The sequence below is a fragment of the Abramis brama genome, assembly GCF_963993115.1.
Source record: "Abramis brama genome assembly, chromosome: 17".
In the NCBI taxonomy this organism is placed as follows: Eukaryota; Metazoa; Chordata; class Actinopteri; order Cypriniformes; family Leuciscidae; genus Abramis; species Abramis brama.
In genome coordinates, this window is record NC_139979.1 from 10914285 (window position 1) to 10941218 (window position 26934).

General features: G+C 36.9%; 1 protein-coding gene across 11 annotated transcripts in view; it reads right to left on the reverse strand.

The window, feature by feature from the left end:
• Positions 1 to 9813: 9813 nt before the first annotated feature.
• Positions 9814 to 26934, reverse strand: part of map7d1a (MAP7 domain containing 1a) — a 42297-nt gene continuing 25176 nt past the window's right edge. For 2 of the 11 annotated variants that reach the window (XM_084089928.1, XM_084089926.1), the window contains 15 exons: positions 25873 to 26036; positions 25452 to 25563; positions 23597 to 23701; positions 21375 to 21497; positions 21035 to 21171; positions 20463 to 20584; positions 19655 to 19893; positions 19198 to 19480; positions 17915 to 18095; positions 16544 to 16648; positions 14601 to 14651; positions 14414 to 14474; positions 12562 to 12616; positions 12240 to 12463; positions 9814 to 10344 (listed from right to left, as the gene is read on the reverse strand). In XM_084089928.1, the coding sequence (XP_083946054.1) occupies positions 10334 to 10344; positions 12240 to 12463; positions 12562 to 12616; positions 14414 to 14474; positions 14601 to 14651; positions 16544 to 16648; positions 17915 to 18095; positions 19198 to 19480; positions 19655 to 19893; positions 20463 to 20584; positions 21035 to 21171; positions 21375 to 21497; positions 23597 to 23701; positions 25452 to 25563; positions 25873 to 26036 (1973 nt within the window). In that variant the 3' untranslated portion in view covers positions 9814 to 10333. Of the gene's footprint in view, positions 10345 to 12239; positions 12464 to 12561; positions 12617 to 14413; positions 14475 to 14600; positions 14652 to 16543; positions 16649 to 17914; positions 18096 to 19197; positions 19523 to 19654; positions 19894 to 20462; positions 20585 to 21034; positions 21172 to 21374; positions 21498 to 23596; positions 23702 to 25451; positions 25564 to 25872; positions 26037 to 26934 lie in introns of all 11 variants that reach the window. The other 9 variants (XM_084089925.1, XM_084089921.1, XM_084089922.1 and 6 more) reach the window with 6 other exon arrangements.

Below are 26934 nucleotides of genomic sequence, written 5' to 3' on the forward strand. Positions count from 1 at the left end.
CTCTGTTTCACCATTATTTGCTCTTCTGGCTATTTGTTGCCTTCCAAAGTTAAACAAATGGAGTGCTACCATTCTGTTTCCAGCACATCTCGTCTTACATACACGTATCACAACCATTCACACTGGACAACCCCCTGCAATCACATGCACACGGCATACACAAACATGCAACATATTTGCCGGCTCTGATTTCAAATGCATTCACCTAATTTCCATTTTACTCTTGGCACCCGCTTACAGTGGGTAAGCGGAGAGAGGATGGTGGCTGTCCCAAAAATATAGAGCGCAAAGCTTCCAGCTTTCCAAAGCAGCTGGGCAGACAAGTGACACCATTGTCACATCATAAGGCTCTTTCCCATAAAACGTTGTTAAACCCTGTATGAAGGTTTGACACTGGGTTCGGTTAAAAGTAATTTCCCCATTGCGTACATTACACCCATTTTCTCACTTTCCTTTCTTAATCCTAACCTTTGAATTGAGCAGCTTCATATGACAAGCATTCATATATTTTCTCAAACCATGATGTAAACTATAAATATCATTGTCCTCTGGTAAACTGCAAAAGAACCTACAAAGGAAGTATAAAGCAAAGAAAAATCCCCTTTTGGAAACATGGCATGGTTGCCAAAGTCACGTTGGATGAGAATCAATAAACCATATTACTTGCTCGTGAAAGGAACCTCATAGGCAGCAGAAAAGTCCCAACTGAACTCTCGGCCATAAATTATATTTGAAGCTGATCGTATCAATCATGCGCAGGCAATGCATACAATGGTTTGTATTAGCCACAATCTTGCCTCGCATTCATGTGGATTTGGTACATCTATATATTTTAGATGGTTTGGTATGGTAAGCAACTTTAGTTTTGTTTGTGGATGTAGAGTCCTATGAACAAAAATTTGTGTAAATATTTGCAGCATTGACCCTCTGACGTCCAGAATTGATGGTTGCATCACTTCATTTGAACAGACTGATCCAATTTCAGACTTCCTCAGAGATGGCAGAATCATTCTGGATATGTGACAGGCTCACTCCTGGATTGAATAAAGCTTAAACTGCAGAAAAACACCATTGCACAACATTATACACACATCAACTATTAGCCTACTTTTACTGTTTCTGTGCTAGCTATATACTGTATTGGAGTATTTTTGAGGACTTGAGTAGTTTCATATGAAAAAGGATGCATTAAATTGTTATACATTTGTCTGAATCACAATCTTGTATTGCATTGATGTGGATCTGGTCTTATGTTAGGATAATATATCCTATATTTTCAATTTAATTCAAAAACATAAATATTTCATAGCGATTGCAAGGATTTGAACACTATTATATATTTATATGTTTCATAAAGGAGCCTGAAATAAAGCTGTAATAATTCGAACTAATTCTAACATGAAGCCGCCATGAATACAGGCAACACAATGTTGGGAAGGGATATGAGAACCAAGGACACTGCGGATGTTAAGTAGTAGATCTGGAATAGTTGGCATCTCAGTTATAAACGAAGGTTTCTCTCATCGTGCCGAAGGCTAATGCGGTTAGGTCATCATAGCAGTCCTTGAAAGAAATCTGACTCGTTGCAAAAGACCTTGTTGCCATGGTGGGTGTCCAGATGCAAGTTTATTTTAATAAGATGTGCCATGCCAGTGCAATGAGAAGGGAAGAACAGAAAAGTGCTCTGGGCTATGGAGATGATAGAGATATAATATCCAGAAATATACAGACAAAGCCATCTGCTATTTCTCTATATCAAGCACACAATAATGTTGCAAAGTTCCCTTTTTTTGTATTTGTTTGTTGTAAATAAAATGTCACCCTTTTCATCTTATAATGTTTAATAAAGTTAGACTTTTCTGGCAGATAAATATTTCCATGACAAAAGAGCTTACAATAAGCTTTCTGTTAATGCTGATCCAGACCCATCATGCCTACAGCTTTGATAAACGTCACTCTGTAAAACCTCTGAATTTTAGGTAAGATCATTTTGAAAAAGGATGCATTTATATTACACATTTGTTCCGAAAATTACATAATGTTTTGGACCTGAGTATGTCATTCAACCATCAGAAAAACAAGAAGAAAAAAGAACATATATGCACAGAAGCTTAAAATGTGCGTGGCAGCCTGCAAAAATATGTGTGGTACACACCTGACCTGTGTGACTAAAAATCGTTTCACTAACTCAACGACTCATTGAACAGTAATTCGCTTCTGTCATATCATAAGAATTTTAAATAATTACCTGCCATTCACTACTGTTGTTAGTGTCCTCTTCTCTCCCGTGTTTAATGGGTTGAGCGCAGGTTATACGGTAGGACTATAAAATTAAATTCATAAAATAATTATATAGGCTAGCCTATTATTTGAGAGAGCGTTCATGTTTACCTTCCAAATTGGTGGCTGCTTGTAGCAGTTGAACATAATTCTGATTCCACATGATGACATGAATGACCTCTTCTTGGAGTATGAAGAGATGATGACTGGTGATAGGTCAAAAGTTTGGCGGATTTTATGAGATTATATCATGGCTGCAACAAACTGAACTGGGACATGTGAAAGTACAACAAACACCTTTACTATTAATAAAACTCAGTAGACTTATATACCTACTTTAGGTTTTATTGGAATGTTTTTAGAGCATGTAATACGCCACGCCGCGCCGTTCACATGATGATGACGGTTTTGAAGAATTTGAACCGGTAAAAAATAAATAAAAAAACTGAACCGGTTCATTGAAACGAGTTGTTCCGATTGAACCAATTCGTATAAATGAGTCAGACAACGTATACATTTACTCTGCCTCATTCCTTTGATGACAGCTTTTCTTTTGAGCTTTTTATTTGTATAGCGGAAACAATGATGTGGCACACACACACACACACACACACACATATGTATGTATATATATTTACAGATTAGATTCCAATAGGCTACTGTGAGGGATTTTAGGCCCTTTATAGCAGAATATTTAAATGCTGCTTTTCACTATATTTCAATTTAGCTATATAAATTATATTTTATTATATAGGCCTAAATTAGCACTAAATCTAGTTTTTTAGTTAGTTGTATGAATTGTAGGTTTATCTTTTCAAGTTTGATGCTGCCATGCCAACCTTGAGACTTCATGTGAGCTCATTCATTCTATAACCAAATCTCTGATTAAATGAATAAATCATCAGTAAACATATAGTTTTATATTTAAAAATACTTTGCCCCTTAAATAGCTTCAGTGTAGTGAGCTACATTTTGTGTAGTAAAGTTTCAGAGTATGGCTTCCCCAACACAAGCATATAATTTACTGCAATTTCTGTCAAATTGTAGCCTATAACATCTGAGTGGATGTACAGTATGTAGATTATTCAACATTTGTACTATAGGGGATCATTTAAATTTTTTTAGCCATTATCACTCATAAATTGAGAGCAGTTCAGAATGGAAAGCAAGGGAGTGTTTACATGAGTAGCCTACATCTGGGGGGAAACCATTTGATTGGACATATGGTTTTGTTCCTTTTTGTCATGCAAACTTCGTTCTAGTGTTTTCACTGGTGATGGCTTTCAGTGTCATAAGAAAGACTTAGGTTTATGAAGGTCAACAGAGACCTATATACAAGTCCAACGTCCACAGCTGCAGAGCCCTTTTCTTTTGAGATTTTTATTTATATAGCGGAAACAATGATGTGGCACTCATTTTATTCTGGATATATTAAGCTATTAAAAAAATTAAAATCTAATTAAAGATTAAAAGTTTGGTGCTGTAACAGTTTGGAGATTTTTTTCTTTTCTTTTTTTTAATCACAGTTATAGGCTTACATTTTTGGAGAAAAAAAGTGTAGGGGTAAAAAGTTTTTTTTAAATATTATTTAATCTTTTATTAAAATGCAAGGTTATTTATTTTCAAAAGATATATATAAATACATTTGTCACATTTCATATATCTTGCCACTTACATAAAAAAAAAAAAATTTATTTGACCCTTATATAAATGCTTCTAATAAAATGTCTACAGAATCCTAGTGATATACCTATTGTCCAAAAATACACTAATGTTTGTTTAATATTGCTGTTTAATATAAATAGTTGGTTTGCATGGCACAATGAGAGACAGCTCTATTGTTCAGAAGAGGCCGAGTGGTCATAGAATTGTTTGGCCTCAAATGAAGCAGATCGGTGGGTTTGATCTTCATTGAGTCATGAGTCAAAGCTCCTCCAGGCCAGCCAGCAACAACAATCCAGTGCCAGTCAAGATGGTTTACAGCTGACCATGAATCTTTCTCTCGCCATAGCCTTTAATACACTTGAGGTGACGTGGCAAATGTTCTCAACTCTAAAAAAATACAATAAGTGACACAGCTGTTGTTCTCCTGCTGTGATAAAAAGACTCTCTAGCCAGCTACCAAAACTGGATCCTCCATCCTGATTGCTCCTTAACGCTACTTAACACTGAATCCAGAGTTGAGGACACTGATGTATTTGAGGTATGGTGTATGTTCAAGACACGGATCCTTTGCATTCAAATCACATCACTGCATGCAAATCATTCAGGATGTGAGAGCGGGGAAAACACATGGTACAGTCATACTGTTTCTACCTCATAACTCTTTCTTACTTTGATTAATAAGTTATGAACAATCATTATATATATATATATATTATACACACCTTGGTGTGTATATATATACACACCAAATCCAACCAAAAGAATAATCTCTGAAGGATCATGTGACACTGAAGACTGGAGTAAGAGCTGCTGAAAATTCAGCTGTACCATCATAGGAATAAATTACATTTTAGAATATATTCAAATAAAATCCGTTCTTTTAAATTGTAATAATGTTTCACAGTATTTTTACTGTATTTTTGATCAAATAGACTTGATGAGGATAAGAGACTTCTTTCAAAAAACAGTTTCTCCACTTTCATGTCTGCTCTTTATTATACTCTTAGTAAAAAGGAAAAAGTCAATAAATAAAATGTATGAGTCATATTTCTTCATATTTCATATTACACTCATGAAAAGGCTCAATGACTCATGAAAATAAGAATGTGGATTCCCAAAGGCAGAATAGATCTACTGTTGTTCCCAAGGGCAAGCCACACTGGTGTCGATCAAAGGCTCTTGATTACAAAACCAACCAACGCCTGAATGCATGAAGAAAACAAGAGTAGGCCTACAGATTATCCAGCTGCTGCCCATTTACCTCCAGCTGCTCATTACCACAAATTTCGCCACCCCCAAGATTTTGACCTCCTACTATTGTGGCCCTTTCGCCAAACACCTCAAAGATCATGTGAATTAGAGTGAGAACACCAGAAAGTCCAAAGTTGTAGTGAAAGACTCATCTCTCAGAAGAACTGCAAAACAGGCCTGTTTGGAAAGTACCATTGAATGCCAAAAACAATTTCCAATGGGCTTATTTTGAGCACCAGTCATTGTGCTCCTTCGCGTCAATATGCCATTGTACGATAACAGCTGTGGGAAGGGGACATGTTGCCTGGGAGATAAGACAGCTGAGAGTGAGTGTGAGTGAGAGCAATAGGGCTGGGGACAGCAGTTTGTTTGAAGTCCTTTGATGGTGTAGAAACTCACAGTGTGGAGCAGTGGATGTTCACTCACAACAGAGCTTGACTGCTCGATAACCCTTATACTTCATGAAAAGTGGCAGTACATATGACATGTTTGCCTTTCAGCAACATTTATTAGATGTTTAAAGGAACACTCCACCGTTTTTTTAAAATAGGGCTTATTCACCGTCTTTCCTACATTTAGATAGGTGGGCAAATGCATTTTTGTCTCAGTGCATGCATTGTTTTAGTTTGGAAGCGCCACCGCTAGCTTAGCTTAGCATAATGAATGGAATCCTTTGTTGCCAGCTAGCATGTCATGAGTAAAAGTGATTAAAAAAACAAAATAAAAACAAACAAATTACTTCTTGTGGCCTGTGTATTCACAACGAGTACAAATAGCAATGCAGATTAAGACTAGGCGATTTCCTAGGCAGATATTGACTTGGGACTATATTGGGGTGAAGCACAGGCGAAGCACTGCTACTTGGGCGCAGAGATATCACACTCACCACCAGTTCATGTTCACTCTCATCCTCACGTCCTCAGGCTGTTGAGCGATCGCAACCTCCTCCTCCTGTCGTTCTATTTCCAAAGCACGCAGCTCCTCTTCTGAAAACTCTGGTTCATAGAGGTATGGTTCTGGTTCTTGACTGTCTGAGAAGTCACCCTCCTCGTCTCTCACAAAATCCGCCATGTTCATCGCCATTCACTATGTCTACTGTAGGAAAAATAGCCGGCTACTATTCACACTGGTATGTTGACGGAAGTTGGGGGATTTCAGGTGTTGTGTGATATCTCTGCGCCCAAGTAGCAGTGCTTCGCTTGTGCTTCGCTTGTGCTTCCCCCCAATATAGTCCCAAGTCAATATCTGCCTAGGAAATCACCTAGTCTTAATCTGCATTGCTATTTGTACTCGTTGTGAATACGCAGGCCACAAGAAGTAATTCGTTTTTTGTTTTTTTTAATCACTTTTACTCATGACATGCTAGCTGGCAACAAAGGATTCCATTCATTATGCTAAGCTAAGCTATCGGCGGCGCTGCCAAACTAAAACAATGCATGCACTGAGACAAAAATGCATTTGCCCACCTATCTAAATGTAGGACAGACGGTGAATAAGCCCTATATCAGAAAACAGTAGAGTGTTCCTTTAAGACTAGTTCAACTAATTTTCACAATAAACGGCTTCAAATACCAAATTCCAATGTTGGTTGTGTTTTCAGCGTCACTGTTTGTGTCAATCTGATTGATGTGGTGTGGATTTTTCAGTGAACCTTTATGCAGGTTACATTGTTACATCAGTATGGTGACCAGTGACTATCTTTATGAGTGAGTGATTTTGAATTATTCTCTCAAGAGATTCGTTCAAAAACAATGATTCACTCCTGAGCGCAACCAGTGAAAGTCAGTATGATTGAGTCATTGAATCATCCTTCATCCACTTCGTTCTAAAACAATCATTCTTTCAGAAATGAAAAACGTGACTGAGTTCTTCCCAATTTGATGCCTTCCATTCGGCCCTTCATTCACCTTATTTTGAAGGATGCATCAGGTGTATCCTTCCTATCCAATCACCCACAATCCTTTGCACACATTCCGATTCACAAAAATTCTTATGTTAGTGGAAAATGAATCAGCACTGAGCACGCATACTGTATTAGTGAGTGAGTGAGTGAGTGATTTGACTTAATCACTCAAGCGAATCATTCTAAAATTCAGAAACAAAACAAATGACTGACTGGATGCAGAAAAGCATGCTGCTCTTACAGTCTTTCCTCATTGACTTCCATATATGGAATGACACACATCAACTGTCTGGTTACCGACATTCTTCAAAATATTTATCTTTGTGTTCGGAAGAAGAAAGAAACTCATACAGGTTTGGAACAACTTGAGGGTGAGTAATGATGACAGAATTTTAATTTTTGGGTGAACTATCCATTTAACTCTTAGCTATAGATGGACACATCTCAGCTAAACTTAATAAAGTTGGATGGTTAACAAATAACAAGTTAATGGCCTTCCTTAAAGATAACAGAAGAGAAAGCTTAACTAACCTCTTTAAAACAGCTTTCATCTGTGAAGTAAATCTCATGGGTTAGATTGACCTATCATTAGCAGAGGAACTCCAGAATGGCCCTGAAGAGATAACAGACTATAAATCAACATGTCAAAATCTTCATGATGCATTTACTCATCTCACACCCAAGCCATTCCAGCAGTGACATGACCTTACTATGAAAGAACCTCTGTCTTCTCATTTCCATTGCATTTATGCCAGTTGTATCCTTCCACTGTTCCTCATCCTTTGTGAATTAATTCATCACCTTGGCTTTGCCTTTATGCTATAATAACTCTCTAGCCACTGACATCGGCCTAAAAATAGCCTTTTATTTTCCCCTGCAGGACAACACAAGCGGTTCCCGCAATTGGAGCAATCCCCACAGCAACAACACAACGTTGAAACAAACCCGTCATTTATGGGTCCATCTAAAGTTACAAGGAACGATGGGCTGGAAAATATAGCCAGTCCCATTCTTCACATTCTTCTTTGAAACAGAGGCAGCAAAGAAAAGTAAATGTTGGCAACCAGTGTGAATGTCTTCGGGTGAGAGAAACCTGATCGATGGGTCCATACATACATGTTGATTTGCTGCCCTCTGCTGTGTATGAATATGGCGGATGTCTCATAATAAACAATACTAAACCAAACCAAACTCCTACAAAGATCAGGGTTACACACTGTTTACTGAAGTCTGTTTCTCAGCTTACAAACACCCACCTATGAAACCAAATGAGAGTAAAGTAACGAACAGGACTGAGAGTTTGACCTTACAAATCAAAAAGTGCCAACAAGAACCTTTGCTTCACAATGCAAAATCTTCGGTTAAGTTAGTTCTGAGAGCAAGCTCTAGGGGGAGGGAGAAAGAGAGAGACATGAATCGTGATGGTTTTAGATGTCATGCTATACAGATGGTAAGAGTGCCAAAGCATGTGCACAAAGGTCACAGGGATGTGATCTTGGCCAGGAGTCTGGAACAGACATTTAACTCATTGCTTGATGGCCTTCTGGAAAAGCATAAGTAGGGACAGCTGAGCCATCCGGGACCTGTTTAGATTTCCCAAAAGGATATGCATCACCTCTATATCACAGATCATCTTCGCAATATCACTCAGATTTAAGCTGCAAATAAAGCAATCTAACGTAGTAGGGTTTTTTTTTCCTTATAAAAAAAAAATAATAATCAAACAACAACAAAAAACTGTAAATATGATCACTTTAAAATTGCATCGGACATTAGGACTTGTTTTCAGAGAATATATCTTAAATTATTTTTGTTTGTTTTAAGCATAAAAAAAAGTTTTTTCTTTGCAATAAGGAAAAATGGCAATGGCATATAAAAAATACATTTAATTTAAGATCCGTACATAATTTTGAAAATAACCCACTATTTATCTGCTTTAATTTATCAGCCAAATTTTCTTACTGTGCAGATAACGATAACATTAAAAATGAACATATATCGGCAGATACCGATATGGTGGCCGATATATCGTGCATCCCTACTTGGATGTTTAGTAAAAGCTAAAATACTAATTATGAAAATATTTGCATATTTAATATTTGCAGCACAGATAAGAATAATTAAATTAAATTAAAGGGAAATTTTCACAACATAAATTCCCTCTTTAATAGAGTAAACCAAACATTTATAACACATAAAGGCATCAATATTTCTCTTTTTTTTCAGGACAAATTACCTCAGAACCACCCTGTATTAATAAGGGCATATGTGATATACACACAGCTTCAGCTCCTCAAGAGTGGGCCATGATTGAAAACACTACAAAAAATGATTACGCCAAGAGTTTGCGCTCTCACGGTGTAACAAAGTTCCAGAGTGGCTATAAATTGCCATCATTTGGAGTTAAAGAGGACGCCTTTGGGTATTGGCGATCTGTTCTGGTTTATAAATAGGCATTAACTTGAGACACAGGCATTTTATCAACAAGAAAACCAGGAATATTATGGTAAGACTCTAATGATAACAATTCTTTGCAGTCATCTTTAGAGTTGCAAACTTTGTCATTGCAGTTGCATGTGCATGCATGGTGAATGTTTTGGATATTACACATTTCTTATGCAAGTAGGTAACTCAGTAAGCACTAATCTGGTATTAAAAATATTTTACTATAAAATTAAAACATCTCTAACATTAAAAACTCTGAAACAGTGGAGTTCAGGCATGGCAGTCCCTTTCATTCTGTTTATTCACAGATCGTCTCCTCCCATGATCCAATTTACATTATTCACATACAATTGTACCCAGTAGTTACAATTCTTTTCAAGTTAAATAACTAAACATTAAAAAATAAAACACCCAAAACACTTCTGCGGTCAACCCATAACAGCATGAATAACAACAAGGATTAATTAATGTTTGTCACAACCTTTAAAAAAAAAAAAAACCTCTTTCTGTGGTGATCAGAAAGAATGGGCATCAGGGTCTTGATGAATGGTGATTCTTGTGAATGTTAGCGTTTAGCTCAACTTGATTGTTTTGTAGCTTCCTTGTAATCTCCATCATGAACCATAAGAGAGGCTCTGGTAGTGGGGTTGCTCTGTACAGTCTAAACAGAAGACAGTTTTTTGGGTTTGGCACAGGTCTCTTTCATGCTGTGCTTCTTTCCACCGGTCCCTCAGGCAGACGGTGTTGAGGGACTCGCAGATTTAAGGCTTCATCCAACAGTTTATGCCCTCAGAGGACCTCTGGAGGACACAGGAAGAACATGGAGATTAGACATGTAAGTGTTTAATACATGACAAAATAAAATAAATAGCATAATTTTTGTAGGGCTTTTTAAATAGTAAAGATTAAAAAAAAAAAATCTTAAAGATCATTTGAATTTGAACGAAATCATGATGAATCATTTAATTTGGTGTGAAATATTTTGAAGTTACACTACCGTTCAAAAGTTTGGGGTTCAAAAGTTTTTATTACTTTTTATTAAAACGATTTTATTACTTTTATTCATCAAGGATGCACTAAATTGCTCAAAAGTTACATTAAAGACATTTATAATGTTACAAAAAAAAATGCTGTTCTTTTGAACAAAAATATTAAGCAGCACAACCATTTTCAACATTGATAATAATAAGAAAAAATTCTTGAGCTCGATATTTCTTGGATCACGTGACACTGAAGACTAGAGTAATGACTGCTGAAATTCAACTTCAACATTTTTATTTTATTTTAATATTATTGTTTTTACTGTATTTTTAATCAAATAAAACTTAGTGAGCATATAAAAAAACATTTAAAAATCATGAGAATTTTTCTTGATGATCATGAATGATTCTTCATGATCAATAATCGGAAACTCGTGCCCATCCCTGCTTTTAGCTGGTACTTTTATGATTTCATCATAGCTGGTCCAAGTTAGTTCAAATGATCAGTTAGACCAATGATTACCAAGCTTTTTAAGGCACCTTAATCGACATTAATCCAAAAAATCAATGTAGTGGGTAAAAAAGACTTGACAAAATGCACATATTTTAATATTTTAAAATCCAACATTTGATGGAAAACAAACACTTATTTAAAAATAAAAAAGACAGGAAATTACCACTATACAACCTAAGCGGAACAAACCAAGCAAAATCTAAATATTTTCGCCTACCCCCTGGAACCTGCTCAAGGAATTACTGATTTAGACTACCAGCCAGTCAACTTGGTTTGCTGGTACTGGCCAGTTTTAACTGGATTAGCATATTTGAACCAACTTAGAATGGTACACCATGCTTTTCCCAGCAAAGTGCACAAAAAACCCACTGTATCTGTGTTGAGAACATTGACATATCTATCTGTGTAGTCACATGATACGTCATTGATAATTCTATACTTAACGCTACAAGAGTAGCACTCCAGATATGGCAAAGCAAAGATCCCGGATAAAAGATCCTGGATTAAAAACGTTCATCTCAGTTTATGAGAGCTGGCACGGCATGAGGTGAACCCCCTTGTGTTTTCTTTGCAGATGATTTATGGCTGGAGGGCTGTCTGCAGGAGGACAGGTGGAGGTACGTGCTGAGGGGAGCGGGACCAAGTAATGCTGCCCAGGCTCAGGGATCAGGGGTTGAAGAGCTAAGCCAAGGGGTCCTGTTTCCAGTCTTGGGTGCCAGCAAGGCCGGATCAGGTCTTCCTGACACCATTTCAGGAATTCGGCTTTGTGCCAAGACCTACCAGGCTCTTCACCCCGTTACCCCTGCCTGTCGCACCCGCAGGGCGATGTACGGCCACTATGACACCCGCAACTGAGACAACAGTAACCCTCCAGGTGCAAAAAAAAGCCAGAAAGACAAGAACAACGACTCTTCCCCGACAAAAGAAATGTGAATAATTGATATAACTTGGAAGACTTGGAAAAAAACTTGGAAGAACTTGAAGAGCCAGGATAGTTTTTAATATAACTTGAAAGAAGAATGTCATAATCACCTAAGATGGCTTGAGGGTGAGTAAATCATGGGCTAATTTTCATTTGAAAGTGAACTACTCCTTTAAGGCAGGACTGTGAAAAGGTAATAAAGCTCAGATTTATTGTCGTTCTCACTGCTATCTGATGAGAGATTGACACTGAAACATGAGAGATTCTTTAGACGCTCACCTGCCACATGCTGAGGCTTAATGGGGCCTGTTTTCTTAAGGAATGATTCATCTCTCTCAAACGACATGATTGGCTCGTCGGGTCTTTCAGTCTCTGACTTCTCCCGTCCATTGTTGTGATTGGACAGCTGAAGGATCTCTTCGAAGTGAGACGCTTCCCCTTTTGCTGACAGGCCATTCTCGTGTTTGGTAGGCTGAACGCCGTTCACCACAACAACAGACAGACTGCAACAGAAAACAGACGTTCAAGAGAAAAAAAACAGTCACTTCTGGGGAAATTGACAGAAAACAAAAATGGAAGTAGTCCTGAACACAGGACTTACCTTTCGTTCACACCATCTTGTTTCAATGCAGTGCTTGGCTGGTAGTCAGCAGCTGCTAGGAAAAAGACAGAATGTCATGCTAATAGTTTCTTAAAATGGCAATCTTGTTTGTCTTAGCGTTCCTTTGCCAAATCAATGTTCCATTCCCAGATGGTTGTACAACTGACAGAATAAACATTTCAGCAGTTAATCTGGAATTGTTTCCCTGATTCCCAGTGCTCATTGTGTTTACATAAGCTATTTGTTATATTTTAATACATAATAGGAGTTTGCTTTGAAAATGTGTGTTCTTTTGTAAATGCATTTACACTACCATTCAAATGTTTGGGGTCAGTAAGATTTTCTTTTTTAAAAGTGAATGCTTTCGTTCAGCAAGGATGCATTATACTGAACAAAAGTGACAGTAAAGACATTAATCATGTTACAAAAACATTCTATTTCAAATAAATGCTGCTCTTCTAAACCTTTTTTTATGGTTCAGAACCTTTTTTATCATGTGACACTGAAGACTGGAGTAATGATGCTGAAAATTCAGCTTAACCATATATTAAAACAGAAACAGCCATTTTAAATTGCAATAATATCACTGTTTTACTGTATTTTTGATCAAATAAATGCAGCCTTTGTGAGCAGGAGAGATTTCTTTCAAAAACATTAAGAAATCTCTTACAGACTCTTACAAACAATGAACAATACTGAATGTATTTCAAGGGGCTAATGGGAACAATACTGGCTGCTGAATAAAAGTAGACTCGTTAAAGGCCTTCATCCAGTTATCTAATTAGAAAAAACAGCTGCTAAGCATCTAGCACTATGTAAATGGAGTGTGATGATTTACCATGCTGCTGTGCCCATTTTCATACTCCATTACAGAAAACAAAGGGAACAGCAACAGATCTTCAACAGTGATGCAAGTAACAAGCAGTAGAGTGCAGTGTTCTCTGATTGACTACATGGAGAAACAAATCCATCTCCCAGATTAATACAAGCTTGATCTTATTGGAGTTTTGGAGGGGGTGGAGATGTGGGTACTTTTATTTACGCAGTTCTTAATAAAGAAAAATTGACTCAAAAATGGATAAAATGGTAGCCTGGAAATCCAGACCTAAATCTGAAAGATTAATGGTCTGGCATCGACTAATAATAATCGGCCAGCTCGAGGGGCGGCACCAGGCATGCATTTGAAAATCTCACTGCACGCAATTGGATAACACTACGACCAATCACAACAAGTTATCGCTTAGCTACCAGCGGAGCTAACTGGTAGATTTGACTCTTGCCGTATCCGGTCGGCAAAACAGCAAAAACGCCCTTCTTGCAAAGGAACGATTCAAGCGCCGTCTTCTGTTCCTCTTTTAGATAAAAAGCTAAGTCTAACTCATTCATTGTAGCGGCCAAAGCCGTTTCAGACAACTGGTGTTCATCTATAGCCATCTTGCAATGTTTACTAATGACTTCGACGTCACAGCGCTGTCGTCATCTCGCCTCTGGCCCGCCTAAATCAGATAACCCGATGTGATTGGTGCAGCTCGGATACAAGGGCATATTTAATGAGCATCATTACTCGACGCCAGAGTAACTCGCTGAGCAAATTCAACTTGTGCTCTCGCGAGAACTCTGGATTTCCAGGGTAATAAAATGGTACATGTACAATGACATTTACGTGTTGTGCGAGTCTGACGTAAATGGGCTGTTGCTGATTCAAACAGATCTACATAGAAAGTTCAAATAGAACTAAATGTGTACTGAATGCCATATTTAATTAAAAATGATCCAGTAGTGTAGTAAAGTAGTGATATGAATATATCTATCTATGATATGTTTATACTAACATTCTTAAACAGTTTAATACCTTTATTCATGTCAGAATCTGAGTCTTTTCCATTGACTTGAGATGGAGATTTTGTGTCTTTCTGCATGAAAAGATAAAAAAAGAAAAGGAAAGGAAACAATTAGATTCTGAGCTCTTGATCCGCAAGAGGAAATTGGAGCCGTGCTACTGCACAGCAAGGCCGTTTTAAATGAGAATGGCGCCGTACCTTGTCTCCTGCATCTGTTTTGCGTGTTCTTTTCATAATCTCATCCAGACGCTAAAAACAATGCACAGAAGAGACAAAAGAAAACATGGAAAATGTTTCAAGAGGTTCACAAATCAAAATAAAACCTGGAAATAAACAGTTTTAGGAATTTGAAAAATGTAAAACAAAGAAATATTTAAGATTCTGTGCTATTTCTACTAATCAAATAAGCCAACATTGTGACATTGATCATAAATCTCATTGATCATGAAGCAAACGATGCTTTTTCATTTCATTCTCAAATCATACTGGAAAACATGATCATCAAGTTTCACACAAACTTGAGGGGTTCATTTAAATAAAAAGGGAACCGTTTCATATTAATTTTTCAATTTAACTTTTCACTCATATGTTTAGTATAGAAGCTTGTTTCACTGAATAAAACGCTGAATAAAAAATAAAAAAGGTAATTGCAACTTATCTCACAATTTTATCTCATCTTATCTTTTTTTTCCTCACAACTGTTTACATCTCGCAATTAAATTGTTCTCAGAATTGCGTGATATAAACTCGCAATTTTGTGTTATAAAGTTAGAATTGAGAGATATAAACATGCAATTCTGAGAAAAAAGTCAGAATTTCATCACAATTATCTTTTTATTTATTTTTTATTCTGTGGCGGAAACAAGCCTCCATAGTTTAGTTAAAAACATAAGTCGTGAAAAATTATGTATTAAATAATAAAAATGCAAAACAAGCATTTTCACAAGTGGTCTCAGATTTATCTTATTATTTTATGTCATTTCATTTTATTTTATGATGATTCTTTATTCTTCTCAATTACAAAAGATGATTTGTATTGTTTATCTTTCCGTTCCTCTATTTATCAAAGTTTCAGAAGCATAAACTGCGTCTTGCAGCTTTAAAGGGATATTTCACCCAAAAATTAAAATTAGCCCATGATTTACTCACAATGAAGCCATCCTAGGTGTATATGACATTCTTCTTTCAGACGAATACAATCTGAGTTATATTAAAAAATGTCCTCGCTCTTCCAAGCTTTATCTGGTGGAAGCTAGTTTTTTTAGATTATAAAGTTATAAATATGAATATTTTTCATACAAAAACCCATGGCTTCTCTTCAGAAGGCCTTTATTAACCCCTGGAGCCGTGTGGAGTATTTTTATAATGGATAAAAATAATGAAAAATAAAAATAATGGAAGCTTTTTTGGGCTTCAAATTTTCACCAGCCATTCACTCCCATTATAAAGCTTGGATTAGCCAGGACATTTTTTTAATATAACTTGTATTTGGCTGAAAGAAGTATGTCATATACACCTAGGATGGGCTTGAGGGTGAGTAAATCATGGGGTAATTTTCATTTTTGGGTGAGCTATCCCTTTAAGCATACTAAAAGTCAGTGGTAGGTGTTTAATGCCAACGCTATGTTCTGAATTTAAAAAAACACTGCAGTGTGTCAAGCTCCACGGACACCGTGTCTTCCAAAAAACACACCAAGAGCTGAGGACAGTTGGGTCGGGGATCTGATACACGACCCTGCTAAAGTGACTTGTAGAGGTACAGCATAGTGTCCTGCTGGGGTAATACCACTTGAACAGAGTGGCCATCCTCCGTTACACAAGCATTCACAGAAAGGGATCAGGGGGTGACTGTCAAGGTGCTGTATGATTTATGGCACGTGCATTAATCTTGAGAGCTTGCTTTTTACCTTAAAAAAATTATTTTATTTCGCTCTACTAACACATTTTGTGCCTGAAAGCTATACATATATGATTAGTTAGGAGAGGAAATGAAAGGATTTCACTAGACTTCAACTAAAGTTTGCATAGACACAGGTATGCATACAATTGCCTGTAATACAGGTTTTAAAGAAGCAGGATGATTTCAAAGTGACCTTATGAAGAAAAATATAAATGTGAGTTGGAAACCCTTCTTGCATTACCTTCTTTCTCTCCAGCCTCTCCTGCTCCTCCTTCTGGAAGTGTTTCTCTCTCTCCTGCCGCTGTTTCTCGGCCTCCTCTCGGGCCTTTGCTTCAGCCTCCTCTTTCTACAGACACAATCAAACGATCAGATTGACAATGAAGGGCAATAAAAATAACAGCTTCCTCTGCAGTCATTCATTCATCTGAAGATGATGGGCGTTCAGTTCCAGTGACAGGACAGATCACATCCCATGTACAAAACAACAGCATATAATACCTACACTTTTGAATTTTATCCAATGAATTTCCATGATTTTTTTTTTTTTCCAAAAATGATTTTATTAAATAGCAAATTCTAGCATGAAACAGTAACTAAGTATAACTAGAAAAATCTATGATCACCACAGAAATTTCCTTTTTTTTTAGGATGTCTTTTCCAGGTGTTGGATTCACAATTTTAAAATTCCCTTATATGTCTATGTATTCCATGACTGTGGAAACCCTGACACCTACTTAATATCTACTTAAATACAACCAGGTGGTGGTAAAACCTCAAAAATGCTACTGCGCCAATTAGCACTCTTGATATACATCCATTCACAGAAGAGGAAAGAATGGATTTGTAAGAACTTAACTTACTTGCCTAAAATTTGACTCATTGTACCTCTTCAATTGCTTTAAAATTGAAGATAGAATTGCATGCTTGTATTTTACAGCATTAAACAGAAAATTTAGGGTAAAATAATAAGGACTGAATTGCGTTGGCATGCCTCTGTTAAAAACAAAGTTAAGTAGAAAGATTGGGAATTTGGAAAGAGGAAGATGGACCCTATGGACCAGGGTTGTTATTGTTAACTAAAACAAACTATTAAAAATAAATGTTGGCAATCTAAATAAAGCTGCAATAAAATATAAATATTACAAGAAAAAATTAAAACTTAAAAAAATCGAAATTTTGTTTTGGCAACTAACTGAAAAAAGAAGAAGGTTGAAGTAGTAAAATTACTAATAAAAATGAATGCTATATAGAAATATTACATAAAAACCTAATAAAAATTACAAAAGCACATAACAAAATACTAAAATTTAAATTGAGAAAAATGAAAATATAAAAATAAAAGCAACTTACAAATATTAATAAATAATACACTAGCAAATAATACTAAAATTACACTATTCAGGACACAACCGATGCCAGATTTGAACCCATGTTTCCAGTAGGCTCAACATGTCTGGAGCGTGTGCGGTTACTTTCAGGCCACGGCTCTGACACAACTGAGCAAATCCTGAAAATTCAGTGCTGGAAAGTCTATAAATGTACAGTCAGTACATGTATTTATACAGTGAAGTGTTTCACTAAGGATTCTGATAAATGAAGTTGCATTTCTGACCTGTTTCTGAAGCCGTTCGTTCTCTTCTTGTTCGATTTTGGCCCTTTCCTGCGCCTCCTTCTCGTCCTGCAGGCGCTGGGCCTCCTCTCTTAACCTCTCCTGCTCCGCCATGAGGCGCGCCTCCTCCTCCCTGCGCCTGCTCTCCTCGGCCTCCTGTGCTAACCTCTCCTCATGCTGAAGCCTGTGTGAAAGACAGTCAGTCATTGTACACAGTATACACATAAGATTTAAAAAAAACTCCCCCAGATAGGTACCATTAACCACTGAAGTTTTTTGAATTATAAAAAAAAAAAAAAAAAAAAAAAAAAAAAAAAAAGGACGTGTGAATGCAAGTGGACTTCGGTGACTCTTGCAAAATTTAAATTTGCTGCGGCTGGTAACATAACATGAAATTTTAAATTGCAGACATGGTCCATGCATTATAAAGTGACAATTGCAAAGTGGACGGAAAGTGAATCTTTTTAGTGGTGACTAAAATATCTGCGCCCATAGTTACCAGCGGCACTGGAGCATAAACAGTGTGGAACTCTCATTACTTTGTTGCCAAAGTCCCTTTTGGCTCATAAACGTGTTAAACTCATAAACTGTCACAGAGAACTCCAGACGTCAACAGCTCCACACCGCCAAGGCTATTCCTGGAGCTCACACCGCACACGGCCTGGTGGAGCACGACATGTTTAAAAGCATAGCAAAAACGTGCGTTAGCTGAGGTGGAGTTCGGCTTTGATGGCAGGGATACAAAGGGTGAAAAGTTTAACAAGTTGAAATTCTCTCAATAAGACAAAAATATATATTATGTATTATAAATATATAACTATAATAAAATAAAATAAAAACTAAATAAAAAATAGAATTAAATTCACCATGAAATTAAAATTAACAATTCTTGTTTTTTTTTATTGAATATTGTAATATTTATTATAAATTATTCATGCACATAATTTTTTGGTTACACTTTATTAAGGTGACATAGTTACATTGTACTTACTCAAATAAGTGCTGAGTAATACTAATTAATTACATGTACTTACAATAGAGTTACGGTTAGAATTAGGTGTTGGTTTAGGGTTAGTTACTTGTGATCATGCTTAATTTACTGTTAATACTATATAAGTACATGTAGTAACATGTAACCAAGGGACTTTAAAATAAAGTGTTATAATTTTTTTTTGTTTAAATTTCACGTGTCCTTGGATATACGTCACAACAGGGAAGAAAAGACTATCGCAACTTCTGTTTCATGCCGAAATAAACTAAAAATAAATAACAGTAAAATAGGTAACCTCTCTCTCTCAAGCTGTTCTCTCCGTTCTTGCTCTTCCTTCTCTCTCTGTTCACGGGCCTGTCGTCTTTTCTCAGCCAGGATGCGGGTGGCTTCCTCTGGGTTGTTGGTGCCAGCCATGGGCTTGCCTGGAGAAGGAGCTGGAGAAGCCACCTGTGGGAGGGCGGGGACAACAGGGGACTCCTCGGGGACAGAGGGTGTGGAAACCGACATGACTGGTGAACTTTCAACAGGGGACGTGTCCGGAACTGATGACACGAAAATGGAGGGGACGGGAGACGAGGCTAGAGAAAACACAGAGAAACGGAGCGGGGGGAAAATGAGGACTGGAGGGAGGACAAAAAGCTTAAAATGACAGAAACTTTGGGATACATATTGAGTGTTTTAGGACAAAATATGTATAACTCCTTTCAATAAAGAAAAGCCTATATGGCAACACTCATCATCACCACACTCACTCTTTGGTTCTTCAGGCGTAGCGGGCCTGTGGGTCTCTCGAACCCTCTCTATGGCGACAGGCGAGGCGGTGCGGGTCTCCACACAGGCAGGGGTCCTGGCCCTCTTGGGTCGGGCTTTAGGAGTACTGGGGCTCGCTCGTGCTGATGGAGGTTTGGGAGATACAGCAGGACTGGGGGAGGACGCGCGGCCTTTGGGCGTCACAGGAGACGCAGATCTTAGTTTGGACAATGGACTCGGACTGGAAACATGAAGAGAAACTTAACTTAATGGCTGAGCTGTTCATAGTAGGGGCAAGAACTACAAATGTTCATGGGATGGACATAAACTAGACCTAAAATGCAGCCTGAATCTGATATTTCATAATGTCCTAGAAAAAGACAAAATAATGATTAAACCAATTCAGCAGATAAAAGTACCTTTAAAACTACAGCTAAACTACGTATCTATTTAACGTACCATGAACCTAAACTATGACATCTGACTACAACAAGAAGGAGAAACATTTGGTCAGAGACAGCATTACATAAAGCATTAGTCTTACAGAATTAGATGATGCTCGGAGCAAAAAGGTCCATTAAAAAGCTTCTATTGTATTTTCCTCTTGCACATGCATGGCAGTGCTTCCAGAATATAAGCATTTTAAACAAGTTTACGTGTTTCAAAGAATGTTTACTCCGATGAGACTGAGAATTTAGGATTATTTATGATTAATGAGAATTTCTATTTTAATGAAAATAAAAAAAATTAAAAATCCATATATTCACCTATAAGGCTAAAACTAATCCAATTTGATTGTTAAAATCTTACCTGGACTCTATTCTGGTTTTCATTGATGGCATGGACTGTCTCTTTTTCAGCACCTTCTCTTTGGTGATGGTACTCTTCTCCTTTTCATTTTCTCTCTCCTTGTCCTTCTTATCCTTCCTCATCTTTTGAGAAATAATGTAACAAAAAATAAACACATCCTCAAAGAGACTTAAAGCCAGGGGTCTTTGCTACCTCTAATTTACAATTTCTCACTACAATTTGTGAATTACACATGAATGATATTTTACAGTAGAGTATATGCAGTTTCTGTAGTTTAAACATGAATTATTGTAATAATGGCCACTTGAATACCATTAATGATAACATTAGCATGTTTCATGATGAATGGTTATTAGGTCATATAGAAGGGGCTGCTGGGGGTAAAACAACAAAACAAGAAATTTCCACACCCTCTTTAAAGGCTTGGACATGTGGAATCGCGAACGTGTGGATGGAGTGATGCATGAATTTCTCACCTCCTCCTATATAAAAGCAAAATATGATATAACAGGGAGGGAGAGATAGAATATAAGAAAGACGGAAGGAGTGAAAGGGAGCCTTAAATAACTCACAGGTGTGGAGTCTCGCCTGCGCTGGGCGATATTGGGTGTGCTGGTGGTGACCCTCCAGCGCTCAGAGCAGCGATGTGGCCGATGTGAACACACTGTGAGAGGGCTGGCAGACGCGGAGCGCGGGCACAATGGAGACTCTGCATGAACAAAACACATTTCATTTTGCAACATAGAGCAGAAAAAAAAAATGTCCTGCTGTTATTTCTAACCTGCACAGGCCCTAAAAACGGAAGAATACAGCAAATTAGACTTTCCAAAAATGTTAAACTTTTTCCTAAGCTACTTTATCTGACGCTAAACACCGAGATAAAAGATCCTATGATGATATTCAGTCACTCACGGGCATCTCTGGTATTGTTCAGCACACTGGCAGCACTGCGACTGCGAGCCAGGAAAGAGAGAGTGGGCGTCATCAGCCTGTCCACAATGCTGCTCTCCAATGGACTCAGCTGCATGCTACGAGCTGCAAGAAAACGATATCCGTTAGTTTCCACATAATATATGAGCAACAATCACTTACCTTCTCTCATTCTGAACTTCATTTGATTGTTGAAATTATGTTTGCTAGTATTCAAGGCTGAAAAGCAGACGCTATCTTTTACATAAATACAATATATACAATCGTTGTAATATTTGTTTTTATAATGATAAAATCATGGCAATTACAAACAATTGTGTGTCTCCCTTGCTGTCAACATGGATAATGGATTTCACAACCCTGCTACATGCTAGAAAAGCAACCAGTACAAGTCAAAAAAATTACTTTTGTGAGAATTAACAAGTTTGAAACACATTTTAAAAATAATTAATCCAAAAATGCTGAATTCAACTGCCCTCATTTGGTCACCCTCGTGTTGCTCCAAATCTGAGACACATGAACTACATTTATGTTCCTTTTTTCACCATTTTTTTTTTTTTTTTGCAGTGGTCACTATGAACTGTGTGAAGATTCATCAATGTATCTAATTGTCTTCCACAGAAAAAAGAAAGTCAATACAGGTTTGCTACAAGTAAATAATGACAGATTTTTTGGGGGTGAATTATAAACACAAAAGGACTAACAACGGAATAAAAAAATTTTAAAAAAAATAACAATAATAAAATGTTACAATAAAAATCTTCTTCAAACTCAACAAAAATAATCATCATTGCTAATTCTGAGAATTCACAATCTAAACGTATGTGATCTTCAAGAAGAGATGAGAAAAGAAGAAGGGAAAAGGAAGAACCACAGGCAAATGCATGGTAAGATGTGAAAAGCAAGATCACAAGAAAAATGAGGGGGAGCATTTTAGAAACAGAAATGGAGACAGATAGAGAGTTATCGCCTATGGCTGAACATTCATCAGCACTCTGCAGTAATGTCTCTGCTCATGGAAAACTTCCCAGAATCGATTAGCTGTCTAAGCACTGAGCATGACGTATACTTTCTGCTCTACTCTATCTATTGTTGTAGGGAGCACTCAAAAATAGAGTGTGCCCTACTTACGATTGAGTTTTCACGACCTCAGTACACCCAATAAAAGAAGCACCACAATCAACTAGCATAACTTCACCTCAATTCACTGATAAATGACCCTTCTTTGTGGAACGTACATCCATCAACACATTTCTCATTTTAAATATGGCAGCAGATTAAGTGTTAAAGATTAAATGAAAAAGTGTTTGAACACTTATAATGTATGCATATCAACAAAACATCAAATCAAGTGACATTTATTTCAAAGAAATATGGCACAAGCACACTTTAAACATTGCACAAAAAGATGTTTTTAAATGATAAAACAGTAACACATAAGCGTCAATTCATTAACATAGTTAATGCATTAGGTAACATGAACGAATAATGACTTTAAAAATAAAATTGTATTTATTAATATCCTTGAAACAGCTAGTAATTAAATTTTAATTAAATATTAAATTAAATCTAGATTAACAAATGGATGTAAAAAATTAGTTCATGATACCTAATGCATTAACGAACATTAATGAATTGAACCATATTGTATGGTGTCATCGATAAAACAATACATCTATTGTTCAAATAGATAAGTATTTGGACACTTTGTTGTTCTGAGAAAAGCTCTAGCATCATTTGTTTGATTTTTCATTTTCTAATAAACATTTTAAGAGTGGCCAAAGTGTCCATATACTTTCTGGGGCCACTGTATTATCATGCATCATATGCAGATGAAGGTATGGAAAAGTATGCAAGAATTCTTGAGTACACTTCTGAAGACTGTTACGTCAAGAACAAAGAATAAGGAACAGAAAAAGCCACCACCAAAAATAAACAAACAAAAAAAAGAGCACCACTGAGGATGGTCGACGACGGTGAAAGACGAAGATTTCAAAATTCATATTTGAACACATTTACTGAAGACACTGACGAGCAGGCGGATTGAAAGGAGGGAGTGATTGAGTGATCACGGTGGACGAGCAGGTGATTGGTCTCAAGGGAGAAATCAAAGGTGGGGGGATAAAATGGAAACTCGTAAATATGCGAAGGGAGGAGCCTGTGAAGACGAGGGGGAGGGGCTAGATCTGGGGGCATGTCCTTACTTCTGCTAGGGGACTTCCAAAGAGTGGCAGAGGATTTGGAGAGCCTCTTGTTTATGACTGAGTCCACATGTTTAGGCAGGTTGACCGCTGATATTGAGCATCTGCCTGCAAAATTCACAGAACACCAAATATATACACAATGCTGAGGGGACCAAGACGACACGACAGGTGGCAGTGAAATAATTAAATATGAATCCCTCAAACAGACAAAACAGGCACTGATATTAAGGAAAAGTAAATATATATTGGTCAAAATATATCTTAAAGCTATTTTTTGAACAGCCAAAGATGGTTATTTTTGCCCTGGATAACCTGGATAATGTTTGCTGTGTCTGAATATTAACTCAACTGCTATTTTTATGAGTTGTGCTGCTCAAAGTTCATTATTATGGAGTCTACAGGCTTTGTAATGGGGTCACTGCCTCCACTTCTCCTCTTGAGACACCATCCGGGAATAAAATGACTGTGCACAACTTTTGGGAGAGGAAAAACTAAATTAAGTCGGTTAGAAAATAAGATCCTTGGAGAAACAGCATTGGTTAGCCTATAAATTGAGGTCTTGTATCCTGGGGGAGGTGGTACAAAGCTGAGCTGAAGTTCATTACCATATTTCCCAGCATTCTTAGCAAGTCATTCTCACCTCCTGTAGACCCATCAAATACACAAAGGCAAGTAACTGAAGATTATGAAGATGTTTTTCCATCACCTTTTGAGTTTTTGTACATTTTCAGCCAGATAAAAGGCCATTTTTGGTTTCCAGCTGTTATTAAGCTTTTTTTTTTGTGGAATTAGTGATGGAATGGAAATCGTTTGTAACATTATACATGTTAAACCAAGATAATTTCACATGAATGCTGCATTTTCTCCATTTCAATGTTGCTGTTATCAAATTTTAAAGCAACGGAATTTATAATAATCATAAATGTTTCTTGATCATCAAATCATCATATTAGAATGATTTCTGAAGGATCATGTGACATTGAAGACTGGAGTAATGATGCTGAAAATACAGCTTTGATCACAGGAATAAATTACACTTTACATATAATCACATAGAAAACACCTGTTTTACATTCTAATAATATTTCACAATATTACTGTTTTTGTTTGTATTTTTAATCAAATAAATGCAGCCTTGGTGAGCAGAAAAGACTTCTTTTAAAAACATTAGAAATCTTACCGATCTAAAACTTTTGACCGGTAGTGTGTATATACATATATATATAGTCACTGATAAGGGATGATATATTGATGGTAACAAGGTCGTGATGAATATAGTTGGAACGTTCACCTTCAGTGTGTGTAGAATCTTGAGAGATGCGAAGCTCACCGAAACTTAAGCTATGGAAATATACTGCGGTAAAAATGGAAAAGCGTTTGCAGATCTCAGTCAGTATTTGCAGTCAGTGTTTCCAAGTAGCACATAAAATCCCCAGATGATCTCCAGAAGTGAAGCGATTGTTATCGCATTAGGAAAGAGTGTTTAATTGGGCTTAAGCAGAAGGTTGTGAGTGAGGCTCTTTTACGCTTCACATAAGAAACCATCTCACATGTGAAAAATCAAAGAAGCTAGAGAAACCGCTACTTTTCCTTTAGAAATGGAAAATATGCATTTGTAATTTTGTGGGAATTCTTAAGCACTTAATGATGACAAAAAGAGAGATAGAACAACATTAGAAGCATCAGTCTCAGTAAAATCTGCATGTTTTCCTATATCACATCTAAGCCGATGGCATTCCAGGTTATTCCTTTCTTAACACAGATGACGAATGTAGTTAATATGAAAAAGGAACCAGATAGCTATACCTACATGCACAGTTTGTGTGTTTATTTATGTGCCGTTTGTGTAACTCACTCTGGCTTTGGCTGGAGTTGCCGCTCAAGCCTCCGGCCCAGGACCATCTCTGCTGCCGAATCTCAGCCCATGTCTTCTTACCAGACCTCTGAATGGCGGCCTCATACCGCTCCTGAAAACCCCCCCAAATCAATTCCAATATGAATATCACTTTAAAGGGTAACAGAAGTGCAGCAAACACTTTATATTGTACATTTATACAATTATAATTATATATTGATCTTTCAAATTTGAAATCTTAGAGCCCTGGTATAATGTCCTCCACTTTCACTAATAAATAACTCATCTAGCATTACTCCAAGAAAACAATGCCTGCCGAGTTGGCAGAAACCTCACAAACTCTCTGAGTGTGTACAATTAGAGGATGTACTGTAACAGATTGTGTTATGTGGGTTTGCACTGACCACCACTGCTCTCTCACCTTGTTCTTCTCAAGTTTCTGTCTCTGTCTCTCCTCCAGCTCTGAGCGGCGTCTCTCTGCCTTCAGCCGCTGCTCTTCCAGCTTCCTCCTCCGCTCCTCCAGCTGCTGTTCCCGCACCTTCCGTGCCCGGTCCTCCTTCTCCAGCCACTGAGACTTTTTAGCAGCTACATGAGAGAGAGGAAGAGCCTGTGAGCTACCAAAACCAGGCCAGCATCTTGACCTTCATTCACCTCTTCCTCCACGAACAGGATTCAAACACACATCATTCACAAATTTCAACACATTCCCAAATCCCAATGCATGTTCATTTATTAGACATTTGATCAAATGTGAAGTATTTGGCTATCAAAAAGAGTGCAGAACTCTTAGGTCTATTTTACCATATTAAATTACACTAATTGTCTGAGTTTGGAATGACAGAAGTGAGAAAAATGAAAGAATCTTTATTTTTGGGCAAACTATCCCTTTAATATCATTCAAAAGTTTGGAGTCGGTAAGATTTTAGTAATGTTTTTGAAAATATAGATTATTGTTATGCTCTTTATTATGATTATATATCTTATGCTCAGCAAGGTTGCATTTATTTAAACAAAAATACAGTAAAAGCAGATACAATTTAAAACAACTGCTATCCATTTTAACAATTTTAAAATGCATTTCATTCCTGTGGCAAAGCTGAATTTTCAGCAGCCATAATTCAGTGTCACATGATCCTTCAGAAATCATTCTAATATGCTGATTTGGTGCTCAAGAAACATTTCATTATCAATGTTGAAAACAGTTGTGCTGCTTAATATTTTTGAAGAAACTGTGATAGTTTTTATTTTCAGGATTCTTTTTTTTTATGAATAGAAAGCATTTTTTTTTAAATAGATTTTTTTGTAACTGTCTTTACTGTCACTTTTGATCAATTTAATGTATCATTGCTTAATAAAACTATAATTTTCTTTAAAAAAAAAAAAATCTTACTGTCACCAAACTTTTGAATGGTAGTGTATTTAAATATCTTACATCTTCATATTTTGTGAAACTATTCCCACTGATCACGTCCCACATGATGTT